Source organism: Sceloporus undulatus, chromosome 1, assembly GCF_019175285.1.
Source record: "Sceloporus undulatus isolate JIND9_A2432 ecotype Alabama chromosome 1, SceUnd_v1.1, whole genome shotgun sequence".
Taxonomy (NCBI): Eukaryota; Metazoa; Chordata; class Lepidosauria; order Squamata; family Phrynosomatidae; genus Sceloporus; species Sceloporus undulatus.
In genome coordinates this window covers 195,540,523-195,556,270 of record NC_056522.1, presented here as the reverse complement: position 1 = coordinate 195,556,270, position 15,748 = coordinate 195,540,523, and the positions used below count along the sequence as shown (strand labels likewise).

General features: G+C 45.3%; 1 protein-coding gene across 1 annotated transcript in view; it reads right to left on the bottom strand.

The window, feature by feature from the left end:
• TMEFF2 (transmembrane protein with EGF like and two follistatin like domains 2) overlaps positions 1-14,318 on the bottom strand; it is a 255,058-nt gene extending 240,740 nt beyond the window's left edge. Inside the window, exons 1-2 of the mRNA XM_042445879.1 lie at positions 13,723-14,318; positions 11,043-11,152 (exon numbers count right to left, since the gene is read on the bottom strand). Coding sequence (XP_042301813.1) covers positions 11,043-11,152; positions 13,723-13,891 — 279 coding nt within the window. The 5' untranslated portion in view covers positions 13,892-14,318. The remainder of the gene's footprint in view (positions 1-11,042; positions 11,153-13,722) is intronic.
• Positions 14,319-15,748: the final 1,430 nt, after the last annotated feature.

Genomic DNA, 15,748 nt, shown 5'->3' with positions numbered 1-15,748 from the left:
GGCCCATAGTTTTCTTTCCACACAGCAACAATCTAGGCAGAAGGCTCATATTGCAGCAGAAAGACACAATTTGTTTAAAAGAAAAACAAAAAATTAAAACAACAAACAAGGACAAGAAACAGTGGCTCTGGGTGTATAGAAAATGCAGCTTGGTTTAGTTTGTTGTAGGCTGTGGTGATGGTCTGACAGTAATCTGGTTGCTTTCTCTTTCTTACAGATTAAGTACAGAGATGAAGAGTGCGTCTACATTCTAGAAATAAGCAGGAAAAGGACAGGGTGGCATGGGTGGGGAATACATGGCACCTCAGAAGCCCCACTCCCATGCTTAACAAAACCATGCATGTTTTAGGTGCTTAGGCTGGGCTGCTCCAGCAAGCACTATGACACTGAACAGAGCTGCATAAGGGCTGGCCCAGGACATTTTGTTCCCCGTGGTGAAGGACAAATTGGGGCTTCCTCCTCAATCCATGTACAGAAGCCAACAACAGGTAGTTGAACTTTACTTCCACACATGCATTGAGATGGCATCCTAAGTCAGCAAACCATTGTAGAGGGCCCATGAAGGTCATATAGCATTAACAGCTCTGTCTTCCAATAGAAGGAAAGAACTGGAGAAGTTATCACTGCAAGGTAACTGGAAGGCTTCCTTCACTGTTTTGCCTAAAGGTAGGACCAGCCAGAAAGCCAGCATGGCAGAGAGGTTTGAGTGTAGGATTAGTACTCTGGAGGTCAGTGTTAGCATCCCTACTCAGCCATGGAAACATACTAGGTGATGTTGGGCAAGTCATTCTCTCTCAGCCCTAGAAAACCCCATGGTATGTTCACTTTAGGGTCTCCATAAGTCAAAAATGACTTGAAGGCACACAGCAACAAAGGAGTAGCCTGCAGGAAAGAGTTTATGCACTTACAGTAGTCAAAGAGCAAAATAATAATAATTCCCTCCTGCCCTGAACTGAAAGCTGGTGGACAACTTGGGAATAAGTAATAGAATGCTTGAAAATGGATGGATGTTTGTATAATTATTTCCCCATCCTTCCTTGCTTTCCCTATTAAAATAATCAAGAAGCTTCTGAGATACTAAAGCTGTTGCTGAAAGGTCTCCCATCAGGGACGTAGCCAGGATTTTGGGAAGGGGGGGCTTGGGCACATTGGTGTGTACACACCATGTGTGAGGGTGCCATTCATTGTATTCCAGCGCAGTTTCGGAAAGAGGAGGGGGCCCGGACCCCACAGACCTCCTCCTTTGGGTAAGTCACTGCTCCCATGGCTGGGAATGATGAGAGCATTAGAGGCCTAGAACTGGAAGGGGCCTCATGGGCTGAGTCCAACCCACTGCTTAGTACAGGACCTTCAGCTAAATCTTCCCCAGAAAGTAGCTGTCCAGCTTCTTTTTGAAGATGTGCAAAAAAAGACCAAGATATTGATCCCATTGCTGAATATTCTTTTCTGAGGTGCCTTTTCCTTTCTGCTAGATGTTTACCATAAAATACAATTAAAATTAATATATGCTTCCTTTTCATGCAAGGACTTGCATGTTGGAGAACAAACATTCAGCACTGTTGGCTTTTTAAATGCATCATTATTTTCTCTGCAGGCTTTTATACTTTTTAAAGATTGCTCGCTTCTTCTTCTTTTTTAGAATTAAGTTGTTGCACCAAGACGTTTTTGTAAACTGTCTTGAATAGTAGTAGGAGGATTTTTTTTTTAAAAGAAATGAAAGAAATCATTTACATTATTTAATTTCTGATTTTTCAAAAATAATGGCTACTAACATGATTAACATTCAGATAACATGTTTCTAGTACCATCCCAGCATTTTCACCTATGGTAATTGTTTCAGCTGGTTTGTCAGGCAAATTAGGATGGTGAATTCCTTTAGGACTATTACAGTAAACCCAGGCCCATCCTAGACCAGCTCAATAGCAGTAACAACTAAGCAGTTATTAGGTGGCAAACTACCTGTTACACATAAAAGTGTGAGTAACCAAACCCTTTCAGCTTTTTTTCTTCTTATTATTTTAGGAAAAGCTGCTTGATGAAAAGATTTTGAATAAGGGAAGAAGGTTGATTAATGCTTTCCTACCTGCTCTTTCTGGATACAAATCCTTACCAGTACCTTGATGATGGTTTCCCCCCACTTAGGGTATTAAATATGTGTTTCTTTGGGCATGGAAATAATAACTGATTATGCACCCCTTCCTTCCATATTTTCTTGTCTTCCCACTAAAAACAGGCCCCTTCCAAAAACAGTGTTTCCTGATGTGAATGAGTCAGAGCGCATGTGTGTGTAAGGTTCACAAAGTTCTACAGGCCAACATCAGCAAACACAATCACTACCTTGTTTTTTCTTATGCAAGAACCCTGCCTTGTTTGTTTCCTTTCAAACAAGGTGCAGATGGTAAGGAGGTCTAAAAGGAAGGAAATGCTACCAAGAATTAATGCCCTAATGAACATGGAGGACTTTTGAAGCAGATGTGTAATGAGTGCTCTGCAGAGAAATTCAACTCTCTTATCGTACGGACTCAGTAGGTGTCTGGTGGTATATCTGTATGCAAAATTACCAAATAGCAAAAATGAGTTTCTTGGGAAGAAGGTCCTTCCTGGAAGGGAACAGAATTTATTTAAGCAGTCCCAAATAGTCTAATCTGCATTCACCTTTTGAGTCAAGGGGATTTTTATATAGTGTCTACTTCTATTGTTTGCATCCTGTTTGTATATACAGTGGACCCTTGTTATACACTGGGGTTTGGTTCCAAGATCCCCCATGTATAACAAAATCCGTGTATGCTCAAGTCCCATTAAATATGACATAGCAAAATGGTGTCCCTTATAAAAAATGGAAAATCAAGGTTTGATATTTGAAATTTATACTTTTTTTGAACTTTTTCAAACCGTGTATGCTTGAATCCGTGTATAAAAAATCTGTGCATAACAAGGGTCAACTGTACACATTACAGCTGAGAAGGACTTTTACCGGACAAGCTAAGGAGCTTCTAACACCACCTGTCTTTCCTACTGCTGCAAAAGCCTCCAATGGGTACATGATAGAAGATGTTTTTAAAAGTGATTTTATTTATTTCATTACTTTGGTTTTCCCAAAGGCATGAAACAATACTTAAAAATAAAGATCCATCATGGAAACAAAATGCTGGTTCTAGTTCACATTATCCCCTCCAGATCTACTTAATCCCACCTGGTAGTATCACCTGAAGAGAAATGTTTTTACAACCCTTCTGGACAGTACACAGGCCAAGGCTGACCCAATTTTCAGGCAGAGTGAAGCATCAGCTGTCTCAGGAAGTAAAGAGGGGACAGAGAGGTTCTTAAAGCCATGAGATCTGTTCTGCCTATTACAGATTAGCTCACTGCTGTCAGGGGGAATGGAAAGAACTTGTCTATTACCACTGCTGAACTGAATTCAACTGCTCCTTCATTAGGCTTTTAAACATTGAATGGTGGTGAAGAGTGGGAAAAGACCTTTTGCCCTTCAGACCAAACAGCAAAATGCCATGATGATGCCATCTATATCTTTGGGGTCTAATCTACAGGATGCCATTTACTGTTTTGACACAAATTACTCTGGTGAGGTCTTTCAAAGGCAGAATTTGATCTGGAACATGTTAAAGACAGATACATGAAGGGTTTTCCTCAACTGATAAGTTAATATATACTTCGGTGTAGGATTGGGATAATGTAAATGATGGCGTTAAATAGTTATGACATGTAGACAACATATTAACATGGAGCTGACTTTAACCTGATCCAGCCTACCCCACAATGTGTATTATCTTGCTCAGTACATATAATTAAAAAAAAAAAGTTTTGGTAAAATGTGTCCTATCTATAGATTCAGGACCATGAAAGGCTAATAAGAGTTTATATTCCTGTCCCAGTTTTGAGAAGGATACAGTATGATTATAAATGTGTTCCTTGGTTTCTTATTCTTGATCCCTTCTGAAGTAATTGCTTGAATCAGCAACACAAGTCCTTTGTTGGATATTAACTTTCTGCTGCAATAACATCATTTTCCAGACTGCCAAATTACCCATTTAGGCTAGAAGAGGTATGCTGGGTGTCTACTGATGTCAGTGGAAGAATCTGACTGTGCCAAACTACCAGCAGCAACACTACAAATATAAGCCCTTAGATTGTGAGTGCAGTGCCAGCCACAGACTGCTGGCACAGCTATTATATGGTACTTAGTAGACTACAGCCAATGTGATGTTGTGGTTTGAGCATTCGACTATGACTCTGTAGACCAGGGTTCAACTCCCCACTCAGCCAGGAAATCCACTGGGGGGCTGTGCAGACCAACAGTATGGGCCGGCTTGGAGGCAGAGTTGGGGCGTAGTGGCTACATGACACACACCCTGCCTCTGCCCCTGGATGGCATGATGCCGCACGCCACACTTCACAGCATCATGGCACCCCTCCAGCACTGCGTACATATGACACAGTACCGAAGGAGCTCTGCCAAGCTGTGGGAACACAGCTATTGTGCTCATTGCAGGGCACAAACAGGAGCTGCTCTTTGTGCCCTGCAAAGGCCACATCAGGGCTGTGGCATGCCATTGCTGCAGCCCCGATCTGGCTGTAACAGGGGCAGCTGGATGCTGCCCTTTGTGGCTGTGTGCACAGCCCCGGGTGACCATGGGAAAGTTGCACACCCTCAGCCCCAGAAAGCCCCATGATAGGTTCACCTTGGGTTGCCGTAAGTCAGAAACTACTACCACAACAGACTCACATTAGCATGTTAACAAGTGTTAGGAAAGGTCAAGTCTTGTTATTGAAAGCCTCTGATTTAAACAACGAGAACAAGGAGAGACTGTGGTGCAAAGTGCATAGCTGCTTGAAGACATCCTCTGCTTGAACAACACTGTTTAAAGTGCAGTATAAAGATTAAAGATCCTAAGAAATGTTATCCTATTTCCAATACCTGGACATTGGAAGCAGAAACACTGGTCAGTTGATCACACTTTTACACACTTTTCACAGATGTATTTATTTAAATTTTAGTACCTATGTCTAAATGTACAGCTACTGTACAACAGGGTCACCATGAGTCAGGATCAACTTGAGAGCAGTTAACAAACAGAACATAATGGAAATCTCTAGTCTGGATCTCTGGATATTACCATATAAATACATTTAGATTAATCTTCTGGAAAACCATTGACTTTTAACTCATAAACTCTGTCACTTGTTCATAACTGTAACTTTTTGACACATCCACTTGGTAACACAGCTAGAACCAGTTTAACTACAAAGATACACAGGGCTTTGCATAAAGAGGCACTTAGCCAACCTATACCCTTTCCAATGGGTGCATGCAAACACACACACTTACTTCCCTTCTCATTTAATCCAGAAACTTTCTTCACTTACTTTTGTTCTTTCTGAACTCTATTTATGGCTTAAACTAACTATGAGCAAACAAGCTCCACCTGCTGACAGTGAAAGCAATAGCCACAAAATGTAAAGGCCCAGCTGAGAGCGGTCTGCCTTCTCTGTGAGGCTGCTACTGATCAAAATCTCCCCATACAAGGGAAGTAAATGAGATGGTTGCCACTGAATAGGATTATGTGGTTTCTGGCTTCCTCCTCCCTGTGCTACTTCCTGCTCCACACAGGCTGCAAAACTCACTGTTAACTGCATCTGGCCCATAAACTGAATGTATTGTATCTGTATTAAACTGTGTATGCAACTACAGTACTAGATTTACACATCTGAAGCCCATGTTTTTCTCCATAAGCATGCCCTTTCCAATTTATTTATTTATTTCTCTAAGTGCATAATTGTTTACCAGCTCTGTCATACTTTGAATGAAACTATAGAAACTGGTAAATGCATGACAAGGGTGAACTGCTCTCCACCCTCCGCCCCATCATGCTGCACCTGTGGCTCAGCTGGCCAGGGCTGATGATGGGAGTCGTTGTCCACCAATGGAAGAAAGGGCCACAAGTGGCCCACCTTCTGCTTTAAGGAAACTGGTGGCTGTTGAAGAAGGCTTGACAGCCTAGGCAATAATCACACATGAACTATGCATTGGGTATGGTGGCACTTTTCAGGAAAGATACAAACATTTGCATTCAAAAGGGATCATGCTTCAATCATTAAATCTAAAAGGAGCCACAGGCAGAAACAATGCAATTTGACATCAGTGGCGGTCTCTGACCGGGTGACACCCAGTACAGGTCTGGGGTGCAGGACTTCTGGCACCAGACTTTTGGTGCCAGGACTACCTATTTCCGGGACTGGCGGAGCACCCGCACAGCCCAGATGAGCACCCATGGGGGCTGCAATGGTGCCCACGTGGCCCCGAGAGGCACCCACATAGGCCTGAGAAGTACCCGTACAGCCTCTAAAGCATCTGCGTGGGTTTGAGGAGCACCTGCACAGGCCAAAATAGTACCCCCATGGGCTGAAATGGCACCCATGGAGAACCGAGTGGCACCCGTGCAGGCCAAAATAGCATTCGCGCAGCCCCAGTGGGCACCCACGTGGGCCCAAGAAGTGCCTGCACAGCTCCTGGAGTGGCTGCACGAGTGCAAGGAGTGCCCGCAGGGGCCAAAGGAGTGTTTGCAAGGGCCAACTGGGTGTCACCTCCCTTTTGGGGTGTCACTCTGATCCTTGCGTGTCACCTGGTGTGGTCCGCAACACCCCACATACACACACCCCAGTGACACTACTGTTTGACACCAATTTTACTTCCATGGCTCAATCCTATGGAATTCTGGTGTTTGTAATTTTGTGAGGTGTTTAACCTTCTCTATCAGAAAGCTCTGGTGCCACAACAAACTGCAAATTCTAGGATTCCAAAGCAATGAGCCATGGCAGTTACAGTGGTGTTCAGTTGCAGAAATTCTGCAGTATGGCAGCAGCCTAAGAAAGATTAGAATGGCACTTTGAGAAATGGAAGGATCATATCCTTCTACTGTCCCAATTTGGCAATTAATCCTCTCTACTCCCACTTCCTCAACTACTATTCTGCTCTTCCCAATGCTCTGCTTTATCCTCAGGTTACTTCCCTTGCTGCTAATAGAGTTCAAAGCAGTGAACTAGTTTGGATTCAACTAATTCAGCAGTGGGGAAGGGAGACCAGGGAGCAGAATCTTGGCCTTCCCAGGAAGCTCAGGCAAAAGCAAAGTGCTGCAGCTTCTCCTAGCATGCCTACTCTTCCTTTTGGCCATCTTGACCACACTCTGATACTCCTTGGCCACACAGGTTCTGGTTTACATCTGTGAAATATTGGAAGGTCTGAAATATTACTATGAAAATTCAAAAGGATAAGGTACACCCAGCAGCCTGATTTTACTCATAGCACTGAGCCAGATGTTGTATTTTTAAGTGGAGGGAAGCATACAGTCAGCCACTGTGACATAGTTGTTTGAGCATTGGACTACAAATCTGGACATCAGCATGGTCATGGAAACCCACTTGGTAACATTGGGTGAGTCATATACATATTCACCCACAGAAAACCCGATAATAGGTTCATCTTAGGTCAGTCCACCATAAGTCAGAAATGACTTGAAGGCAGACAACAACAAAAACAACAAGGCATATAGACTTCAACAATGGGTGCTAGCGGTTGCCTGAGGATAACCAGTGTTGATGGAGAGGACCAAAGAGAAGCTCAGTCATGTAGCATAAAACTGAGCATCTATAACACATGACCCACCAAGCTGGACAGAGCCCACCACAACCCATGAGTGGCCGGATAAGCAGGGTGTTAGTAAATTTGGGAGTCTGTCTCCCTTTAGGGACTGGGAGTAAGGAGGTATTAAGTATCTGACAGACCAAGATAGGTGACTGCTATTGGGCCACATCCATCTTGGTGATCACAAGTGGTGTGCCTTACCCTGTGCTACTACTGAAGTCACATAAATTGTCTAACATGCTAAAAAACCATTCTAAGAGATATACATAAAAGTACACCAGATTTGCATCTGTGTCTCTCTTTGTTTCTTGCTCACTCACGCATACATGCAATTCTCCCTGGGCTACACTGTTCTTCTATCCACACCCAGATACTGCTAATGATAACATTTTGCTATGTCAGGGTTGGCCTTTCTGTAGAGTGAGGCAGCATATTCCAGGATGTCATGGAAGGACAGCAACTTGAGAATTTATTTACTTTCTTGTTACTGCATTTACTGCCAGGAATGGGGATGGGCGGTTATGAATTTTTGTGCCTCATGTACAAAAATAACTTGGCTGGCTATGTGGTACGATGTACTACGACATAGTGAAGGGGAATGAAATTTGCTGTTTTGCCTCAGGCAGCAAAATTTCTTGGGCTGGCCCTGTGTTAAGTAATAGCACTGTACTGTGCTTGATTTTTGGTTATTAATATTATAATTGTAGAACAATATTCCTTGACAGAATGTATTGTTTCAATTAGGTTATTGGTTATGCTTATAAAATTTATGAGATATAAGTTCATTGCCCCCAAGTTTCATATTTATGATATTATATAAGTTGCTATTCATTAAGGTAAGGAAATATTGGTATTTTTGAATGTATATATATGTTTATCATACTGTTCTGTAACAGACTGTCCTAGTGTTCCTTAAGTGGTATTAGTTTAGAGATGCACTGTGTATGGGGTTCATGCCCTACAATTTTCCTAAGCAGTATATTTTCCAGCATTGCTTCAGAAAAGGCTAACACAATAAAAGGCCTGGACTCACTAGATCTGTTTTCTGTACCTCTCTTTAGTCTTAGAACTAGGGTCATTGACCACAGAATCTTTCCCCCTTTGTTATGTCTAACAGCAGTTAGATTTTCAACAAATGGGAGCAATTAATCAATGTGGTATAGTCATTTGAGTGCTGGATGAGGACTACAATAGACTAGGGTTTGAATCCTCACCTTACATACATGTAAACCTAGTAGGTGACCTTGGCGAAGTTAGACTTTCTCAGTCTAAAAGGAAGGCAATGGCAAACTTCCTCTGAATAGGTCTTGGCAATAAAACTCTAGGAGAGGGTCACCATAAGTCAGCATAAATTTGAAGGCACATAACAACAACAAGAAGAGATTTATATCCCGATTTTCTCCCATAATGGGGTTCAAGATGGCTCTGTACTATTCAGTCATTTCCACTGAAAACTTCACCGGCAGACTTCTATCTATGAATCCTTTACTTTAGAGTATATCAATACAGTACAGAGATATGGATGTCAATTGGCAACTACATCTGGAATATGATTTTACTTCATGGATGAGTAAGGAAAAGCAGTGCCCCCATAAATGCAGTATTAAGGAGGAAGCACAACATGGCACTGATGCCCATTTTAGAAAATAAGCCTAACATCCAGACATTATAGCTACCCTGAATTCCAAGCACTTTACCTGGATTCTTTACCAAGGCACCTTTGCATTATTATTTATACTTCATTACTGAAGCTTTTGGCAGGATTTGATAGCTAGTATAATTCTTGAATCTTCTATTTAGGATCCTGGATTCAATAGGCTATATATTTACAGCAACTGTCTTTCTTCTCTGGGAGTAAGTTTCTCTTCTCTCTGCTATTAAGAAAGTCTCACATCCGTTCTCCCATCTTCACTAACTTTAAACCCATTGTGAGGCCAAACTAAAGTTGCCAGGCAAAAGAAACTAAATGTCCTCTGTGCCTGCTTTAATTTTACTGCCCAGGGCACTGAATTTCCTGCATTTATCCACAGAGGCTGAGACATAAGGACAGAGCATTAAATCACTCCTGTCGAGAAAAAGAAACTTCCAAGTAACTCAGGATTTTCTTTTAGATTTCTGCTGACTACTTTCATGCCTCTTACCTTTAGAAAAAAGAAGAGTATCTGAACGTAACTTTAGCAGTGCCCTGTGCTGAGCAAAATGATTTTGTATAAGAAGGATGCTTAATTTAAAGACTGGTTAAACCTTCATTATGTTTACCATACATTCTTAAAGATCTGTTTATTGTGCTAAACTCTCATGTATTGCAGTTACAATACAGTGAGATTATAACAGTGTTTCTTTGTGATTGTTCTTCTGCAAGTAAATATTAAAGAAACTATAAAAGAAAATGCTTAGGTTTACCAAAATGAACCTACTTTAGAGTGTATAGCATCTCACCACAGAGATTCAATGCATGCTAAAATGAGCAAGAATGTTTTCTGAACACCTAAGCAAATTATAATTGCATTCCCTATAAGAAGAAAATAAATTCTTAATTAGTATGTTGAGTCATGATACTATTTCTCTTCCATTAATGCTCCATTAACATCTCAACTCCAAACCATTACTTGGATATATATTCCTTTGTCTTCCATAGAAGCTACCTCATATTTAGTTCACAATGTGGGTACAAGCCATCTTGGATAGCCTTATGTGGAGGCAATACAGTCCATGGGAATCAGGGAGACTTAGTTCCAAGTAATATTTACTCAGTAAGCCATTATATAGTACATCATCAGCAAATCAGTTAAACCAAACATTTTGGTCTCTGTCCTATTAATGATAACCACTCAGCTATCTGGACATTGTATTACTAACAATGGGGGCTTGTCAATAGAAGATGCCTTTAAACGTTGTTAGATTTTGGACTGAGACTAAGCTACACAGGAATGCTTTTTCCCTTGCAAGAATGAGGCAGCATTATAAACAACGAAATACTGTCTCAGCATGTATTTGATACATAGCAGCATTCTATAGACAGCTTACAAATCAACTTTCCTGCCACCATATCAGGGCCTTCTGCGTGTATAAAGTAGGATGTATACGACTAAATGCAGAAAGGATAGAAAATCCCAGTTTTCAAAGGCCAGAACCATTAAGAGTCTGAAGCTGAAGACCCCAAAGAGGCATTTGGAAGAACAGCATCTCCATTTTCCCAGAGAGCCCTCTGTCTTCTTGACACCAGTTGGCTGTCCTGCCAGCTCTTTAGATTTGCTGCCAGGTTTTCACTCTGACTTCTCTACATGCAGAGAAATAAATTGCCGAGTGATGGGTTGTAAAGGGAGATTCCTGATTTGTATTCTCATTAGAGAATTAAGGAAGGAGAGATCAATCTTCTTACCTTGAACTGACAGACGCAAGTCACGGTGTCTCCGATTCTTAAGCACTCCCCATCGAATTTACAGGTATTGGTGTCACAGAGAAAGAGATCATTTTCTCTGTCATCATAACCTCAAATGTAAAAAAAGAAAAACGCTGTCAGCTTCAGTCTGGGAAGAAGGGAAATTATACAGCAGAACTGCTTTTAAATACATATGGTACACTTAACCTTGTTGAATAAGCAATACGTAAGCTAGGTAGTTTCTCTTCTCTTTTCCACCTTGCCTTGTTCATACTCTTCTTCTCAGGGAGTTTGCAAACCCAGCCACTGCCCCTGCCTCATCCTTCCCTCTATAAAAGTAGAGTCCGTTTCCTCCAAATGAAGCATTAGGTTGCAAAGCAATACGTTCTTCCGCCCTTCCCTCCCAGACCTTCCTCTCTGAAGGAATGTAATATATATGTGTGTTTGTCTGTTGGTGTGTGTATTCCAGGTGGTGATAAAACAAAGCCTCCTAATAATAAAGATAAACAGGCTGTGTGCTTTTTGTGATAGGCTGTCTGATTCCAATGAAGATTGATCACCTCCAGGTTAATAGGAGGGGTGCCAGCTTCTTCAAAGAGCTGCTGAAAGCGCCTCGCTCCTTCCCTCCAGTTTTGACAGGCAGGCTAACAGATCTGGCTCAAGATTCAGCTCAGGAATGCCAGCTCCTATTTGAGACCTCAGCTAGTTGCCATCCTCTTCCGAGGGCATGTGGTGGTGAGATATTAAGCAACACAGCCATCTTTAGGATCCAAATCCATCAAGATACCGATTGCATTAATACCCTCACGTTCTTGGCTGCCTCTCGGCCGTTTCTTAGAAAGGAAAACACGGAGCAAAACTGCTTCCCTGGCAGTAATGTCTGAGATATCGGAGAGGCAGACACTGCATGGAAAGCGTGGCATTCCTCTTACAGACCCTGAGTAATTTCAGGGACAGTTTTTAACATCAGAAGGATATTAGCTGGGCTAAATACTGTATTTGCTGCAGAGGCTGTTGTGACTCGGGTGAGGATGAAGAAGCTGGTTTTCCACAGCTTTGGCATTTAAGATGCGGCTTCACACAAAAATAAAAGAAGCCAATGCAGGACAATAATGGTCTGTATCCAGACTGTATTCCCTCACCTTCAGAAGTAGAAGCAAACAGTGTTACAGAGGGATACAGTTAGCCAGCATAATCCCGTAAAGGAGACGCTGCCCCCAAATACTGCTAGCAGATTAAGAAATCTAGCAGTATTTTAAGGTCTGATCTGTTGGTTGTTAATAAATAATTCAATTCAGGGTCCGGAGAGGGGGATCTGCACCAATCATGCTTTCAAGAAGGAATGTGCAGGTTCATCCTGGCTCCTACTCCCAGAAGCCTTTTTTGCAAGGCATGACTGTGTGGAAAGCTCTACACGACTGGTAAACACACTCCAGACAGAACCACAACTAGCCTATTGAGGATGAAGATGATCCCAAGCAAAGGCAACCGGGGGAGAGAGAGGCAAGAACTCCCCGCAGCCTCTTCCTTCTTCAATGAGGACCTTTCGCTTGGATGGCACCTGGCAGGGCTGAAACCGATCAGAGAAAAACTACCAGCCTGTTTAAAGGCATGATCTGTTTTAGTAGGAAGTGTTTTTGTTATTCTAGGGTAAAGAGATGGCTTTATATGTCACAGAGCTAACTGGTGGTCAAAGTTTTAAAAGGTTTTGATTATTATTATTACTGATGTGATGACTATAACCTGTATTTGGCTGTCAGGAATAAACTGTGTATGAGAGTGAGAATCTTAAAGAAGGAGTCCAGGAGGAGAAAAAACCACCGCCTTTAGGGGTGAACACTTGCCCTTCTGTGATCCACCTAAATTTGGGGATAAATGTTGCGGTTCAGCCCTTGGTCTCTCCCCAAACAGTAGGATTTCTTTAAAAAGTTTATAGACGGTTGGGGGAGGAAAAGGAAGGGAATTCTTTGGCTGTCGATACTTTTTCAAAGCCAAAAGATGCCTAGCAATAGGGATATAGGTAAAGGAAGGGAGACTGCGCCTTCCAGGTTGGAGGATTTGCTGGTTCTTGGCAAGGCGACCCAGCCCTGCCTTGTTCTGCAGGATCTCAGCACTGTCTCAGGCAGCCCCCGCTTGATTTATTGCCTTCTCTCTCCTCCCTCTAACTTTTAATGCTCCAAAGGCTAGGAGCCATCCCCATCTGAAGAGCCTCAAACGAGCAAAGAGAGAGAGAGAGAGAGGGAAGGGATAATAAAGGAGAGAGGATCCAAGAGGAGAGTCCGCCTTGATCATACAGCCCCAAAATGGGGTCCCAACTCTCCAAGTGGAGGAGGCTCCCAGAAACCAAAAAAGGCTTGGGGCGGCAGAGAAGGAACGATGGGAGGAAAGGAGGCAAGCGAGGGAAGATGGAGAGGGAAGGAGTTCTTGCTTCCAGCCATCGGAAGGAACGAAAGCTAGAAGCATTCCCAGGCAGCAGGTCAAGTTTTGGGGGACAGAGATGCTGGCTCAGTCCTCCTCCTGATCCTCTCTAGCTCTCTCCTTCTTCCCCAAAGATGCCCAGATCCCGCCTTTCTCCCGCAGTGGGGTTCAAGGCGTAGTTCCTTTGGGCAGCAGATGGAGAGGCCCTGGGGGCCATGCCCTCTCTCTCTCCCTCCCTCTCTTGCCCCTCCGGGAGCCTTACCGGAGCAGTTCCATCCGGTGGGCGTCTGGCAGTCGCTGAGGGAGGTGGGGAAGGCGGCGGCCAGCTTGGCCGGGCGGGCGCCCAGGAGCAGCATCCCCGGCAGGAGCAGCCAGGCCAGGCAGTCGCCCAGCGTCCAGCACGAGCCCGAGCCCTCGCCCCCCGCCACCATCGCAGCGGCGGAGGCGGCGGCGGCAGGCGCCCCCCTCCCGGCTCCTCTTCTTCTTCCGAGCGCGGGGCGACCTCAGCGGGGCTCCCCCCCGTCTTCCTCCTCCTCCTCAGGCGGAGCGGGGGCCCTTAGCATCCCGGGGGCCCCAGCCAGCTCCGGACAGCGGCTACGACCGAGAGGGAGCAGCCAGGGCGAGCGGAGCGGCCAGCAGAGCCAGCTCCCGGCATGATGAGCAGGATGCAGGCGCCTCGGGGGAGCCCAAGAGTTTCAGCAGCCCAGGCAAGGCGAGAGCCCAGGGCCCGAGGGAAGGGGCCATAGGGCTCCCAGGAGGAAGAGGAGGAGGAGGGAGGCCAGCCTGTCCCGGTCCCGGCGCCGCGCCGCTAAGCCCCTGCCGCTGCCGCTGCCTCCGTCCCTGCCGCCCGCAGCCCTCCTCTCTCTGGCGCCCGAGAGAGAGAGAGACGGCAGCGGCAGCAGCAGGTCCCCAATCAGCCCGCCGGGGTCACGTGGCGCAGGCAGGGCGGGCCCTGATTGGACGAGAGGGATGCAGGGCCCAAGGAGGGAGGGAGGAGGAGGAGGATGCTCCGCCGACAGAAGGAAGGAGGAAGGAAGGAGCCCAAGAGGAAGGAAGGACGCCTCCCCAGGGAGAGGAAGGAGAGCGGGAAGAGGAAGGAGAGGAGAGGCGGAGGAGGGCCAGGGAGGGGCGCCTCCGGAGGAAAAGGAGGAGGAAGAAGAAAAAGAAGAAGAGGGGTAGGAAGGGAGGGGGAAAGGAAATGGAAGAAGGAAAAGAGGAGAAGGAAGAGGAAAAGGAGGGAGGAGGCGGAAGGAGAAGAAGAGGAGGAGGAGAGAAGAGGAAGCTCAGGGAGGGGCACCTCCGGAAGGAGAGGAAGAGGAGGAAGAAGAGGAGAAAGGGGAAGGAATAAAAGGGAGGAGGAGAGGAAGAGGAAAAAGAGGAGGAGGGGAGGAGGAAGGATAAGAGGAAGAGGAGGCGAGGAAGACAAGCTCTGGGGCATGAGAGGGATGGGAGGGTGTTTGGGTGGGGAGCCTGCCTCCTTTCCCTCCCTCCCTTCCTTCCTGGCGATCCCCGCCTGGCCTTTCATCTCCGCCCTCCTCCCTCTCTCCCCTGAGGAGCCCCGCTCTCGGCCCACAACAAACTCTCCCAGAATTCCATAGCCTTGAGCCGGAATAAGAGTTAAAGCGGGGCCAAACTGGGTTATGTCTCCAGTATGGAGGCAGCCTTAGGAGGGTTTGGGTGGAATGGAAAGCCAGGGACAGATCTCTCTCTCTCTCTCTCTCTCTCTATATATATATATATATGCCATTGCTATGGGAGGCTGTCAATTCACATTACGAATGCTTCGTGTATGGAAATGAAGTCGCAAATCCAGTTTGAAGGGTGGTCGCTGGTGGACAAAGGCAGAGGAGACTGGCCTCCGGGGGGGGGGGGGGGAGAAGAGACTCCACAGTGGCTTGGTTTGAGGAGTTGGACCAGGACTCTGGAGACCAGGACTTTGGTTCCCAGCCCTGCCATGGAACCCATCCACTTTGGGCAAGAAGTCACACTCTCTCAGCCTCAAGGGAAGGCCAGGGCAAACCTCCTCTGGACCCATCTTGCCTCAGAAGACACACACACAGACACCCCTCACTGCCTTGCCTTCCCATCTCAGGCACCGTCAGGAGTCCCCTTCCCTCCTGATCCTCTTTGGAGACCATCTTTGGAGATCTCGAGGAATCCAATCGGGAAGATCTCTTCTGGAGGGCAGAGGGATAGAAACAAGGTGGCCAGGCAGCCTCCTCCTTTTCCTGGACCTGTCCTACATTCCAGCCTCCTGCCCAGGAAGCCTCCCAAAATGTCTTCCATTC